Consider the following 14309-nt stretch of genomic DNA (forward strand, 5'->3'; position numbering starts at 1 on the left):
ACGGCTGAATTGCTTGGCTTTATTTTTAATGTAGCTTCAGTTGCTACATGCTGTTACGAAAAGTAACGCAAAATGGGAAGTAAAAAAGAAGAGACTTGACAGCAAGCGTACTGGGACTTGACCGGCGGCTCTCCAGTACGCGCGCTGTCAAATGAAAAATGTAAAATGAAACATATCGCCCTCGCAGGGAGATGCCCCAGTAAATTGTTCTTTGTCAGTTTTGTCACATTTCTGACACACACGCATGCATTGTCGGTTTCACGTCAGCATTATCGCGCAATGTACATGTTAGCAAAGGAAAAAAAAAAAATCTACTGTATGAGTCTTCTCGATTATAAGCACAACTTTTAGTTGATCAAAGCAGCGAGCGAGCCTTGTCGGTTATGTAAATAAATTATATAGTCTAGTGTAAGTATGCTCTAAATTGCCTAAACGATGAAACTTTTTTTTTTTTTTTTTCGATGAAACCTGAAGCAAAACCGAAAACGGAAGTTCGGCTGCTGAAAGCGCGAGATGGCAGCAGCTGATATCCGTTTTCTGCAATCGGCTGCGGTGGTGAGCAGTCATATGATCAATACGGTGTGAAAATGTCTCAGCTCCTGTTTAACATGAGCAATGGTTACCTCGAAGGCTTGGTTCGAGGTTTTAAAGGAGGTATCCTCAAGCAAAGCGATTACTTGAATCTCGTGCAATGCGAGACCCTCGAAGGTGAGAAAACAGTCCCCCTTTTGGTAGTACCCCTTGGCGTTACACCCATCGCTGCTACTTGCCACCCAATTGATATAGTGCATGTGCTTTATTATCCTTGACATGATAAGCCGTGCTGATGGTATTCTACTTCCAAAGTAATCCTCTTTTACGCCTTATTCACCAGCTGGTATTTATCACTATTTGCTGGTTGGAGCGATGGTGGGCTGTGTTGACATCAGCAGGTTGTTCATTCAACTGCTTGCCGTGCTGTTCCTCGGGACCGTTTTCCACGTTAGTATGATATATTAAGTGTAGTATGTGCTCGATTATATTCATCCTAGAAAACGCTGTAAGAGATGTGAGACTCTTCCACATAGCGTTGAAGTGATGTCTTGGTGAGCTCCTTTGCGTCTCATACTTTTTCTTGTCAATTGGTTGACGACAGAGGTAGTGAAGGGTGAAAATTCTTTAGGATCGTTTAATATTTTCTGTAGTTCAGGTTGTTGCACTTCTAGTAATACTGTAGCTGGATTGCTTGCTTTCCCATAGGTATTTCGCGTGCTGCTTAGTTGTAACATCATTTGTTTTTAAAATTTAGTTCTAGTGTTTCTGCCCATATAATTGCCACAGAATCTTTCTTCCCGTTGTCAAACTGGCTAAGCCCTACGCCACTGCAGTATGTGTCCAGTGCTTGGTAAATGGTATTGCTATTCGGAACTTCCAAGGTAGCGTGGCACCGCTGTGCGGTGGCGGCCGAAAGTTCTGTTGAGACGATTGAAGTTTTGTACCTGCTTCAAAAAGCAGTTGTTGCTGCTTGTTTTCCTGCATTTGTGGTCGTTTTGCAAAGTTTGAACGGCCACGATATAACCGGAATCCTTTGAGTTTCTCAAGTTTAAGGTAAAGTAGAGAGAAAAAGAAAGTACTGACTGATTTATGCGAGCCTCGATGCTCACAGCCTATATACACCGTGAGAAAAAGTAAGCCTCCCGTTCAAATTGGCGCCCCGAAAATCCATGAGTGGTTAAGAGGGTTAAAATTATCAGGCAAATAACCAAAGCCTATGAATGTATGCAGCAGCCATTTTGTCTACGAGTACAACTACTTCATTTTGCAGTTCTCGTGTTTAGATCGTCTGCTTGACATGGTTGCTGTGCAAACAGTACCAGAGCTAAATAGGGAATGCGTTCCGCCTCTAGAATAGAATTAAATAATCGGTTTCAAAACGTTCATCGCATCATTAGACATCTGAGGCGTCTGCGAAGTGCCTCCGTGACTTTATCTGCAACTATTGGTGTGCGGTTTTGCTTGCTGATGGCGCTTTTCTTTTTTTGGTCGTTCCTACCTCTTACCATGCCATTTTTCATACTTCTCAAACACCGAAACATGGAATGGTAATGGGAGCATCCTCTCTTAAACGTAAAAATTGTATATTACCCCTGATTTTGTTCGTGCTGATTGCCGAATTTATTCTCTTGATATTCTGTTGTTATTTTAGTCAATAAAGCACCCTAAAATCATATTGCCGGTAAAATAACATGGTTCTTGTGCTTTGGCAATGAAAGACAATTTTTTTTCGTCAGCTTACTCTGATTCGTGCCTTTAGGTGAGCTGAACAAGCTGTGCGCAGAATGCAATGCAAGCAAACTGTAAGACAAAGCTCATCTCCAAAAATGTTTCTGACATTACTGAGAAATTTGTACTGAGACTCCCATTATACCAAGCGCTGTGTGCGGTTACGCACAACGCCTGGTGAAGGGCGTACATGTGTGCCTTATTTATAATTTTGTGCATATTTATCTACCCAATGTGCTACCCAGCGTTTATTTACTATATATATTATGTTAGTGCTCTCCTACTTTCTCAAAAACATAAATCGAAGGGCCACCAAAGCGCGAAAAATTGCAGTCGTCGCCAAACTTTCGGGTACAGTCTCTTTCGGGGCGATCATCTCAACGACAGTCATGTTGGATGTACAGTCGTGCCACCTATAAGTCGTAAAAGTTGCGAATAGATGTCGGAATCTGCTCAGTCGGCGCTGCGAAAAATGCTGCCACCAGTGCCCCCATCGCCGCGCCGGCCATAAATGGGGGTGCAAAGAGGGCCGTCCGCAAGTCAATGTGCATAGGCCCTCCTCTTTCGTTGGCCTTGAGGCGTAGTTTTCTAAAAATCAAGAACTTGGCGAATTTATTCCTTCAACCTCGCTTCAGAAAAGTGGGAAGCTTATCAAAACAAACTGCAGGTACAATGCAAAAGATATTTCAGTTATTTTGGCGTGCTCCGGCTGGAAATTTATGTGCAAACTAGCATCACATGACATCGAGCTCGAGGCAAGCAATCCGATGTGCATTAATTCTGTAACGCCTAAATACATTAAACTTGGGCATATACATGATGCCAAAGCGACGATGTGCATACACGAGCAATCTATGTTACGATCAGTAATACGAATCTCACTTTATCTGGCACGAATGGCCCTGGCAATTTTTGCCTTAGCAGTTGCATTCTCCATCGAAGTCTCGCTGCCTGTATGTTGAAATGTTTTATTACGCATGTTAGAATGTTCTGTTGACGGCTGTTTTCTGTTTGTATATACTGCAAATGGTCATACATGCGTGTGCACTTGCTTGGTGTAAAATGAAAGGCAAAACCAAGACCTCCGAGATGGCACCGGCAATCGCGGAGACCAACGGCAAGAAAAACCTAATGGTGGTCGCAATAATTTTGTGATTTACCTTTATGACGTACACGTTTGTATTTCCTAGTTAAAGTTGGGACTTAGAGCTTTCAAAGCCTTACGTACGTAATGTTGTGTGGTGGCCACAACTTCAGATTATCGGTGGTTGCGGCATCTGCGATCTGTCTACTGTTACCACGGTTGTCTGTCAAGGCTGCTCAAAACAATAACAGGAGACCTACATCATCACACTTTCTCGTGCAACCAGCTGTAAAGAACCCAAGTAATTCACTTGCCCAACATGATCGCAACGGCCCGTATCTAGCGCTCTCGCCGTTATGGTTTGCGAAAGCTGCGGAAATCGGTAAAATTGAAGTTCTTTACGTTAGTGGCAAGTCGCAACGCAACAGTAGCGTCGACTGGGGTCTTTTTGAGAGAGTGCGGAACTGTTACATCTGTTTTTATTTTCGCCGTAGTTCCAGCGAGTTTGTAGATATTTTTCTGAGTGCTGAACAGGCAAACACATATAATATTTCACTCAATCATTGTTTCGCATGCACTAGTTGCACCCGGTTATGCAGCAAATTTTGCAAGGGACTCTGGCTTTGCACTACTCAAAACTGCATCGACAGGTGGCGTTGCGTGTCCGCAAAGCTTCAGAGTTTGACGTCTATAGTAAAGTACCCGGTATGTTCACATGTCTATGTCATGTGTTCACATGTCGGTGTGTTCACATGTGTATTTGTGTTGTTGTTTACTGTTTCCTTTTCAGACTTGAAGCTTCACCTCCAGAGCACAGACTATGGCAACTTCTTGGCAAATGAAGCAAGTCCTCTCACTGTTTCGGTTATTGATGATAAGCTACGTGAAAAACTTGTCGTGGAGTTTCGGCACATGAGAAATCATGCAGTTGAACCACTGGCCACTTTCTTAGACTACATAACGTAAGTCGTGCTAAGTCTGTTGCCACTGTTGATAGCGTCAAAGCCATCCTAGTTTTTTAACACTGTGCTTGATGTGTTTCATTGAAATTGGAAGCTTTATGCATTTCGAATTGAATGGCCTGTTGAAACAGTTACACCAGACAGTTGATTGAAAAACTGTAGGTAGGCATAAAAAGTATAGAAAATGACTGGAAGCATTTTCGATGGAGGTGGAAATGCTGTAGGCCCGTGTGCTCAGATTTGGGTGTACGTTAAAGAACCCCAGGTGGTCGAAATTTCCGGAGCCCTCTACTATGGCGTCTTTCATTATTATATGGTGGTTTCGGGACGTTAAACCCCACATATCGTATCAATCAAATTGAAATGACTAAAACCTATCTGATTTTGTATTACTGAATCTGCGATTAAGTATGCAATTTTACAGCTGTACATATTTTTAATAAGTTATGTACTATAGCGAGCAAAAGAAATCTAATCAGTAAAGAACATTGGTTGCTCCTTCATGTAAAATGTGCTGTACATTTTTATTATGTATAAGCTATGAGTATTCAAGCATTTGCACTTGATGTCTTGGATACAAGTTATCTAAGAAATATTTTGTTTTGGATTTGTATTCAACTTGTTTATGCAACTTTATTTTTTGTATATTGAAACACATAAAAAAGTTCAATAATTATGAATTGTGTATAAGCCATATTATGTTTTTACACTATTCAGTTATTGAATATTTTTTGTTTGGATATAGAAAATACTAATTTTTATTGAAGTCTACATAAATAAATGCATATTGAAGTAGTGACTGTTTTGAATAATTTTAGTTGTTGTGCAGAAGCACTAATTCCTGAATAAATGGAGCAGCGAATGTCAGGTCAATAATTTCAAGTCATCCCATTAGAATTTTGTACCTTTAGGCAGCATGTAAGTTTGTATTCAGTTTAGACCATTTCATCATGCTTGAATGCTTTTAAAATAATTCTTGTATTACTTTGCCCTATAATATTGCACTCAATGTTCATATGGTAACATTTACTTGTATAGAATTTCTTCAGGATGCCAGAGTTCCAAATGTGTTTTCTATTTGCCATTTGTGCCCCTTTTTGTTACGTATAGTCTGTGATTCCAAAAGTGACCGGAGAAACAGCCACATGAGCACAGATACACAGTTAGTAATAGTACTGGCCACAGCAGATTTTGAAAGTCTCAACAGTGAACATTAATATGACTGTTTCTGAAAGTAGTGTGAATGTATTTGCTTTTTTTTCTTTTATAGAGCAGGATTAGTGTAATCAGCACCTTACTTTTATTATGACCATGCATAATGAAAGGTGCAATGCTTTGTCACTTGTGAATAACGCACATTGGGATAGGTTTCTTCGTTCGAAAGGAATAAAGCAGGTAGCACAAGTGATATGCACATTGCTTTAATCGAGTTGCCTTCTTGACAAAGCGGGTAGAATATTGGGGTAGTGGAAATGACCACAATTTTTTACATTACAACCAGCCTGTCTCCTCAATACATGGCACGTATGTGGCTTTCCCTCAAAACTTAGTCATTTGTCATGCTGTATGGTTTTTTTGTGCACCTCTGTTCTCATGTGGAGTACTTATAGTAATTATAATAATGTGCTGCTTTTTATTTCATTAGTATCATTGTGACTGTGCAGAAGCTGTGACCCGCTTTGGTATTTTTGATTTACAAGAACTTCACTTCATTGTATATACGTTTCTAAAAAACAGTACATGTATCAGAAAGTCTGAATGTGCCTTCCTTTTTTTTTCACAATCTTTGCTTATGAAAGGAAAATATTAGTTGATTCTGAACTCCTACTATTTCTCTGATACAGACCTCATTCAATGATGGCTGACAGCCCACTTTGCTTCATTTTTTAATAGTATGGTGAATAGTGCTTGTTCGGTTAGTACGAACCATCATAGCATGGCATTTTTGTGTAGGTTCCAATCGTGGTAGGTAGGATTGAATTTTGGTCACTGCAGGTACAGCTACATGATTGACAATATCATCCTGCTCATCACTGGGACCCTGCACCAACGGCCTATCGGGGAGCTCATCCCAAAGTGCCACCCTCTGGGCAGTTTTGATCAGATGGAAGCCATTCACATTGCCTCCACACCTGCTGAACTCTACAATGCAGTGATTGTTGACACACCTCTTGGTATGGCAGTCTCATATCAGTATTGGCTCATCACCAAGATTTCAAAACTAATTTAGGCAGCTTTCCTCTGTATTGACAACCTAAGCAGCTTAATTGATTCTTGCTTAAGCTCCATTCTTTTAGAACAGACCAAAAGAAAAATTATTCCTTTAGTTTTCCTTTTTGTACGGAAACTATCTCGTGTCTTGTAATAAAGTATTGCAACCTTTCTCATATTAAATCATTAAAAATTTATTTAGGGATATATTAAACATAGTTTTCATAAATTGATAGAAACTTGGTACAAATTTAGGAAAAACACCTGAAATATTGCAGAAAGTGGCCTTTTCTCACCATTTCAATTCATATTCTGCATAAAAAAATAGTGTTACTTTTATGTGAACTTTCTCCTTATTCAGGAAAGGGAAAGTGAATTTTTGTAGCACGAGGCTACAAATATTCACTTACCCGTCATGGTTGGATACTTTGGATACTGTTTTAAAGAAATTCTGAATAAAATATTTTTTGCAGAAATTCTCAGCCAGATTAAAAGATTGAGGTCTTAAATTTATAGAAACAACCTTCATTTTAGAATGAAACAGGTAGAAAATAATCAATGTCATGCATTTTTTACAAACTGCCTTGTCTGGCGCCCACGCTGTGAGCTAGAGAAGTTGACTTAACATTCCAGTAACAGGAATTCGGGGTGGGCACACTGTGCCATTGGTCTCTTGCATCTTTCAACTTAATCACCTGCACTACAATTTCTAGAACCACCATGATTGGCATCATCAGCAAAGAATGTACTCATGTGATGCAGAGCCCTTAATGGGTGGGCCACGTCTCAGTGTCCATGTGGAAGGGGGAGAGTGGGATGTAAGGGAGATGTTGAAGTAGCAGGACAGGAAAATGTGTGGCCTGCAACCACCATGGTTGCGTTGGATGTCGCGACTCACACTGGCATGCAGCCACGGCACGCTGACAGCTCTTCTAAAATGCAGCCAACTTTTCAGAAATGTGTGAAGTAAACTCTGTTTATCAGAAAGTCACGTCTTCCAAGTGGAGTTCTGATGTTTATGTTATTTTTCTCTATTTTTCTTAAGTATTCTCCTTAAGTAGACCAGCGGTTACTTTCGTGAGTAAAGAAATAGTTCAACTCGTGAGCCGAAAGAGGCATCACCACCCATCTCCTAGGCCATATCGGACTGTTAGTAGCTATCTTGGGCGGCTTCTGTAGATGTTGCAAATGCAAAAATGGGCCAGCTGTTGTACACATTTAACTTTTAAACGAGCCATAATTGGAGAAAAATAAATGAACTATGTATCCAATAATCGTTAACCTATTTTATGTACAACACAAATTTGAAATGTGCAACAATCTTTGACGACCTATCTTACATAAACTGTGGTTTGCCTCTTGATATGTTTGTTAGCTCATAGTACATACATGGATGGCAAATTTTGAAGCAGAACACGAGCTTCTATATTTGCAAATTTAAATTTGTGACTGTAATAAGTGTGCAGTTTTCTTGGTTACTTCATTAATTTAGACAATTTGCATGTTAAATGTCACAATTATATTTAATAACCTTAGCATCTGATATATATATAATTTCTTGGTGTGATTGGTTTTGGATGAAATTTTGCAACTTCATGTTTGCTTACATCTTCAACATGGCTTGAATGCTTGGCTTTTTGAAGCTGGTGGTTGGGATGTCAGTTTAGATGTGTAAGGATTCCCACTGCTAAATATTTATGTTGTGCTCATTATTTTGAATATACAGCAGTCAGCTCGTTTAACTTGAATGCTCCGCCACACGGACTTGACCCATTTCGACTGAAACCAGCACCGCCACACCTTTTGCACTGTATGTTTGCTGCCGCTAACAATAGGTAGAGTGCAGGTTGATTTCGCAAGTACATTTTTGTTTTATTTTTGCCTGACCAGCAGGTCGAATACATCTACTTGGCATGTCCGCTTTCGTCACGTTTCACAAGGAGCTGAGTTATCACGCACACACATGAAATTCATTGCTGTATGCTTATCTCAGCAATGAACTATTGCATGCAACAGCCCATAGGCCGAGATAAGCAATGTGGCAATTAATTTCATAGGCGCAAGTGAGAATGTAGACTCAAGCAAAACATAGTGTAAAAGAACCTGCTAAGTGAGTGTGTTCTACCCAGTCAAGCAGAAGTAAAACAAAAATTTAACAGTGAACTTGACTCTCACTCCATCTATCATTAGCTACTGCAAACATGCAGTGTCCAACGTTTGGTGGTGCTGGCGTTAGTCGAAGTGGGTCGAGGCCACATGGCAGAGTGTTTGAGTTAAGTGTGCTGATGACTGTACATTATTTTAAATGTGGAATGCCGTTCTTGATTACTAATTTCAGGTTGAAATAAGGACCTTTTGCGGCATTTTGGTATTGTAACCTGAAGATGCAGAATTTGTTGTCGACTCAAAATAGCATTTTTTGTGCCCCACATTTGTTTTGTGAATTATTTTGACAGTGATAGCATGATTAAGTTTCCATCTTTTGTTGTTTTGAAGAATATTTTAGATTTATGAATGGGATGTGTACCTGATGGGCTTGTATTACACTGTGCTGTGCAGCACCCTTTTTTGTGGACTGCATATCTGAACAAGATCTTGATGAAATGAACATTGAAATCATTCGCAACACCCTCTACAAGGCATACTTGGAAAACTTCTACAAGTTCTGTGAAAGTATTGGAGGCACAACTGCAGATGTTATGCTCGAAATCCTTGCTGTGAGTAATCTCTTGTTTTTCCTCTCTTGTGATTGCCTGGCAAAAATAAAAGTTCTAACCTGCTTGTTTTAAAGATTGTAATAGTGCGAAATTGTTTTGCCAGCTTGGCTCAGCAGGCTTGTGCTGCTGAGTTCGAGAACACAAGTTAAGTTCCCAGCCGCAGTTGCGTAATTTCGGTTGGTGCGATATACAAGAATGCCTATGTGTTCAGATTGAGCCACACCTTAAAGAACCCTCTGTTGGTCAAAATTAAGCCGGACAGCATTCACTGGAATTGTCACAAGACCATTATTTAATTCTTTTGGAAAACTTTGTTCGAGTAAAGGCTTTTAAAATAGATAATTAGGTTGAAAAGGAAGATGGTACTTGTTGCAAATAAAGGAGGAAGAAGGGGCGGCGGGCACGAGCAACAAAGGGGCGCTGGCTCGTTCAGTTGTTGTGTTCACCTTAGATGTAGCCAGACGATCGTGTCCGGGTCTCCTCTTTCGTTTCTCACAGTACTTATCCAGTATTTTGCATTTTTCTCCAGTGTGTTGATGATCTCATCCATTCTATATGCCATTGGTCAGACGAATCTATTAGCAACGTGCCCATTTGCTGTAGATTATGTACTGTCATGGACAATCAAAATATAAACAAGTTAAGGTTAACTAAAGTACGTTACTGTTTTTGTTTTTACCAGCATGCGTAATTTCATCATGATTTCTTCTTGCATGCTTATTTTGTGACCTAAACCATATCTGTCAGTATCATATAATTGGTGGTGAGAGATAGCACTCCCAACTTGTGCATGCAAAGGCTTTCCAACTTCAGAATTTTTTGTTTGCATTTTATTTGTTCTTTACTGTATCTCCAAGTTGATGGCAATGTGGGGCACATCAAGCATGTCTAGAATACTTTTACATAATTAAAGCAGCAGCCAAAGCTTTCAATGTAAAACACAGGGAGGGGTTGATACAAAGGGATTAAGCCCATGACGCATGAAGACAAAACTCTTGAGCAAGGCTTTGCTTCTTGCCAACCTTGGTTATGTAGTTTCCTGCATACTGGGTGCATGGTGTTAGAAGTATTTTAGGTGGACCAATGGCGCCTCCGGAAGCGAAGAACTTCTGCCCCCGTTTTGTGGAGAAGGCCCGAGATGGCGCCACAAGGACCGTGGCTCAGGCACAGGTCGCTTCGGGGCCGCGAAAGCAATTAAAAAAAAAAAAACTGCCTTCGTTCGATAACGAGTGCAAAAGTAAATAAACTATTAAAAGCAGCGAAGAATCACTACATATTGACAATACAGCATAGATAGCAGTGGAAAATGTTTAATTCACCACATTGAAGGTTCGAGATAGGAGTATATGTTTTTGCATGCACAAACATCAGATCGTGAATTCAAACATGTTACTGTAAAGTCCCATTAAAGTATGACAAAAGTTACTTCTTGATTGAAGTAATGTTTACGAAGTAGTTAGAAAAATAACTTGTTAACCGAAGTCTTGCAGTAGAAAAACGTAATTTCGATTTCTGTCACGGCGGTCGCATTTTGGTGAAGCAGGCCCGAGTGCTGTGCGATGAGAAGTATGTGATTTTAAGCTTTTTGGTGCATATTTAAAGTAAAAAAAAAAGCACGAAAAACCCCAAGACGAGACAGGCGAAACACCATTCTGGGATGCCAGTGCACGTTACATAACATCACATTGTCGAAAATTCTAGAGTGTTTCACTGCGGCGTGCCTCATATTCATATCGTGGTTTCAGAACATAAAACTGCAGATAGTATTTTCATTGTTAACAAGTGTAGTTCTCTCTCGGAGAGAGAAGAACGGCACATGTAGGTCTATAGAGATTTTTCAAAGCAAAGGAGCAACTCTTGACTCACAAACTGCACATTTTATTACAGCGATGTAGAGATGCGTTCATATCTAAATGGCCACAAACACACTAGGACAGCACTTCAACTCAAAGGAAAAGCAGTATTGAAGACATGTGTGAGAAACAAAAGCTGTGCATTTTGACTTCGTGGTAGCAACTTACTGGACTAGTTTCGAAAGCTTGTGCAACTTTTGAGACTTGTTCGCTTCATTTTTTTCATTTGTTTGCAATATTAATGCATACGCAATCCTGCATTATAGTGGAGCACTCGTGCCATCATGTCTACATTATGTTCCTTACATGGAAATGAGAGATTGTAGTTATCTAACACAAAATCAATAGTCAAATCATACACTTCCTTATCGCCGGCATGCTTATGAGATTTTTGCTCGGCTTCTTTCAAAAGATCAAATAGCGGGGCATTAGGGTGCGCAAGTCCTTCTCTCGTCTTCAAAACTACAAGAGCTGATGCAGCTCTTGACAAATCAGATGTCCCAGTCAGTCCAAGTTTGCGCTTAGAACAATTTGCATTTTTTAGTTTTCGGCAAAACCTGCATAAAAAATTATGCAGTTGGTAACACTGTCCGATGCCGGCATTGAGTTAAATACGTCGTCGCACTTAATCTCATCCTGCACCAATCCGTGAAGCCTGTTCTTAAGCTCATCCAAGCGTAACTGGCTGGCCATATCCTCCTTGAAAGCTGATGTTAAATCATGCAAGCTAAGAAGTCGTCGCTCTTGACTGGGAAGTAACTGGCAATTCCCGTACTTGGGTGGCTTTATGAGACTGTAAATGGATAGCATGCTGCATAATTGCAAAAAGGTCGGCAAGCAGGGATGTTCATTTTGGACTCCAGCTTGGCGTAACACGAAAAAACTATTCCAAAACATTTTCGTTAAACTTTGCAGTTAAGACATATTTGAAGTCTAATTTCTTTATCATGTAGTTTGACAGCTGAACTGTCGACAGAATAGTCACTCGCAAGCCCTCGGCAGTGGTTCGTGAAAAAAATATATATATATGAAAATCAATTCGTCCTGCCTTCACTTCTTCCTCCCAATTATATTGAGCCATTGTAGAAAAAACTCTAGCACTTTAAAATCCTTTCTGCCTAATCTTAGACTTTCTTTGGGTGTTTGCTATTCATGGCATCAAAAATGTTAATTCGCCCTGTGAAATCGGTTTTTTTCCGTGCACGTGTTGTAGGCAGATTTGTACTGGGGCACAAAACACTTCTTTCCCATTTCACGACTTCCTCGCACGAACAGCATGCACTCTCATCACGCACACAGAAAAAAAATGAACACAAGAGTGCAACGTAACAACTACTGCTTTGTCTGAACACCCGCAGGGGCGCCTGGGGAAGTAGGCGTTTGGTGAGTAGCGACACCACGGACCCGAGCTAACGGGGGAGTTTTGACTCCCTCCCACGCCTAGCCGTGCGTGGCTTTGCCGTGTCCGGGGAAAAGGGGATCCTGGGGGTTGAGCCGACGCTGGGTGATTGGACCATTAAGGCCCCCCGGTAGAGACAACACACCCCTTTGGCCCCGGCTTCTCGTAGACGGCACCCCTGGGCTGACCCACCCAGGGGAAATCGGCAGTCGCCTTTTTATTTCTCTCTCTCCCTACATTTTCGTCTTTATCTCTCACTTTTTATCTGTCCTGTCGTCTAGTCTCTTCCGTTTACTTCCAAACTTCCTGGCGGCTAGGGTTAACCCTGTGCAAATAGCCTACCTTGGCCTAGGCGCATTGGGTTATTGTGGCGTTGTACAGCTGGCGTCTGCAGGTTTCAGCATCCGCAAACTTGCAGCGTCCCCTTGTTGGGCTCCGTGGTGGGTGGCCACCAACGCTGCTGAACAAAAATAAGACCGGCATGCATGGAGCATTCCCCCTACTGCCTGATCGTACCGGCTTAAAGCGGGTACGCACGGATGATATAAATTTTTTCACCAGCCAAAAGAAACATATCCTCACTTTCATGTTATCCACAGTGAAAAAACTGAAAAGCAAGCCAGGACCGTCTCTCTTTTCATAGTTACTAGATGTCTTACCGAAACTCTTGGCACAGTATACCAGGTCACCAAAATGGCTAGCGGAGACCTTCTCCTCGAAATCTGTGACAAAGAACAATTTGAAAAGCTACACCATCTTTCAGATTTCGGTGGCATACCAATAACCGTAACACCACATAGATCAATGAACACAACTCGCGGAGTGGTACCTGACATGGACTTAATTGACTTGACTGAGACTGAACTTTTGGAGGGGTGGAAGAGCCAAAATGTCACTAATGTACAGAGAATCATCATCAGAAGAGATAATAAAGAAACACCGACAAAACACTTAATGCTCACGTTTGCATCCAGTAAACTACCGGAATCTATTCAAACATGGTACACGAAGACATCTATCGGGCCGTGCATACCAAACCCTCGTCGTTGCTTCCAATGCCAGAGGTATGGCCATGGCTCTAAAACCTGTCGTGGTCGCCAGACTTGCGCACAATGTGGAGTCCTAGGCCACGTGTCTGAGAACTGCAAACAACCGCCACAATGTGTAAACTGCGAAGGAAACCATGCCGCATATTCACGCTCCTGCACATACTGGAAAAAAGAAAAAGAAAGAATTACGTTGAAGGTAAAGGAGAACATTTCATTTAAGGAAGCACGGCGAAGAGTAGCACCAATCTATGGACCTACATATGCTGATGCGGCGCGTCAGGGGGCACCGCCGCACCAGCCCTTGCCACTCCTTCGGCCCACGCATACTGAGCCGGTGGTTGTGGCACCTGCCCCCAAGGCGGCTGTAGCCCAGGCTACACCGCCTACTCCCAAACAGAGACCGGAGACTCCAGAGTCCTCGGGTCTCAAGGCCTCACCTCACCAGGCGAGGCCCGAAATTCGAACTAACAGCCCGCACGTGCGGGCATACAGTGCCTCCGAGGAGGCAATGGATACGTCGGTACCCTTGGTGCCAAAAGAGCGGCGTGGCTCCTTGGAGCGCGCCAAGAAAACAAAAAAGCAGATAACACGGCCTGGTGACGGCCCTGTTAAGTGAACTCAAGCTCCCTGTCTAAACAGCCACTCGCTTTTCGTACACACAGCACTATTTTACATTCACCATGAACACTCAAATTATACAATGGAACGTCAGGGGTCTTCTCAGAAACTTTGACGACATCCAAGAACTCTTACACAAATACTCACCAAAAGT

General features: G+C 41.6%; 1 protein-coding gene across 1 annotated transcript in view; it reads left to right on the top strand.

Annotated features, from left to right (window-relative positions):
- The first annotated feature begins 536 nt into the window (after positions 1-536).
- The window catches only part of VhaAC39-1 (V-type proton ATPase subunit VhaAC39-1), a 40012-nt gene continuing 26239 nt past the window's right edge, over positions 537-14309 (top strand). The window contains exons 1-4 of the mRNA XM_037427266.2: positions 537-708; positions 4137-4308; positions 6304-6482; positions 9079-9236. Of these exons, the coding sequence (XP_037283163.1) occupies positions 588-708; positions 4137-4308; positions 6304-6482; positions 9079-9236 (630 nt within the window). The 5' untranslated portion in view covers positions 537-587. The remainder of the gene's footprint in view (positions 709-4136; positions 4309-6303; positions 6483-9078; positions 9237-14309) is intronic.

Source organism: Rhipicephalus microplus, chromosome X, assembly GCF_043290135.1.
Source record: "Rhipicephalus microplus isolate Deutch F79 chromosome X, USDA_Rmic, whole genome shotgun sequence".
NCBI classification, from domain to species: domain Eukaryota; kingdom Metazoa; phylum Arthropoda; class Arachnida; order Ixodida; family Ixodidae; genus Rhipicephalus; species Rhipicephalus microplus.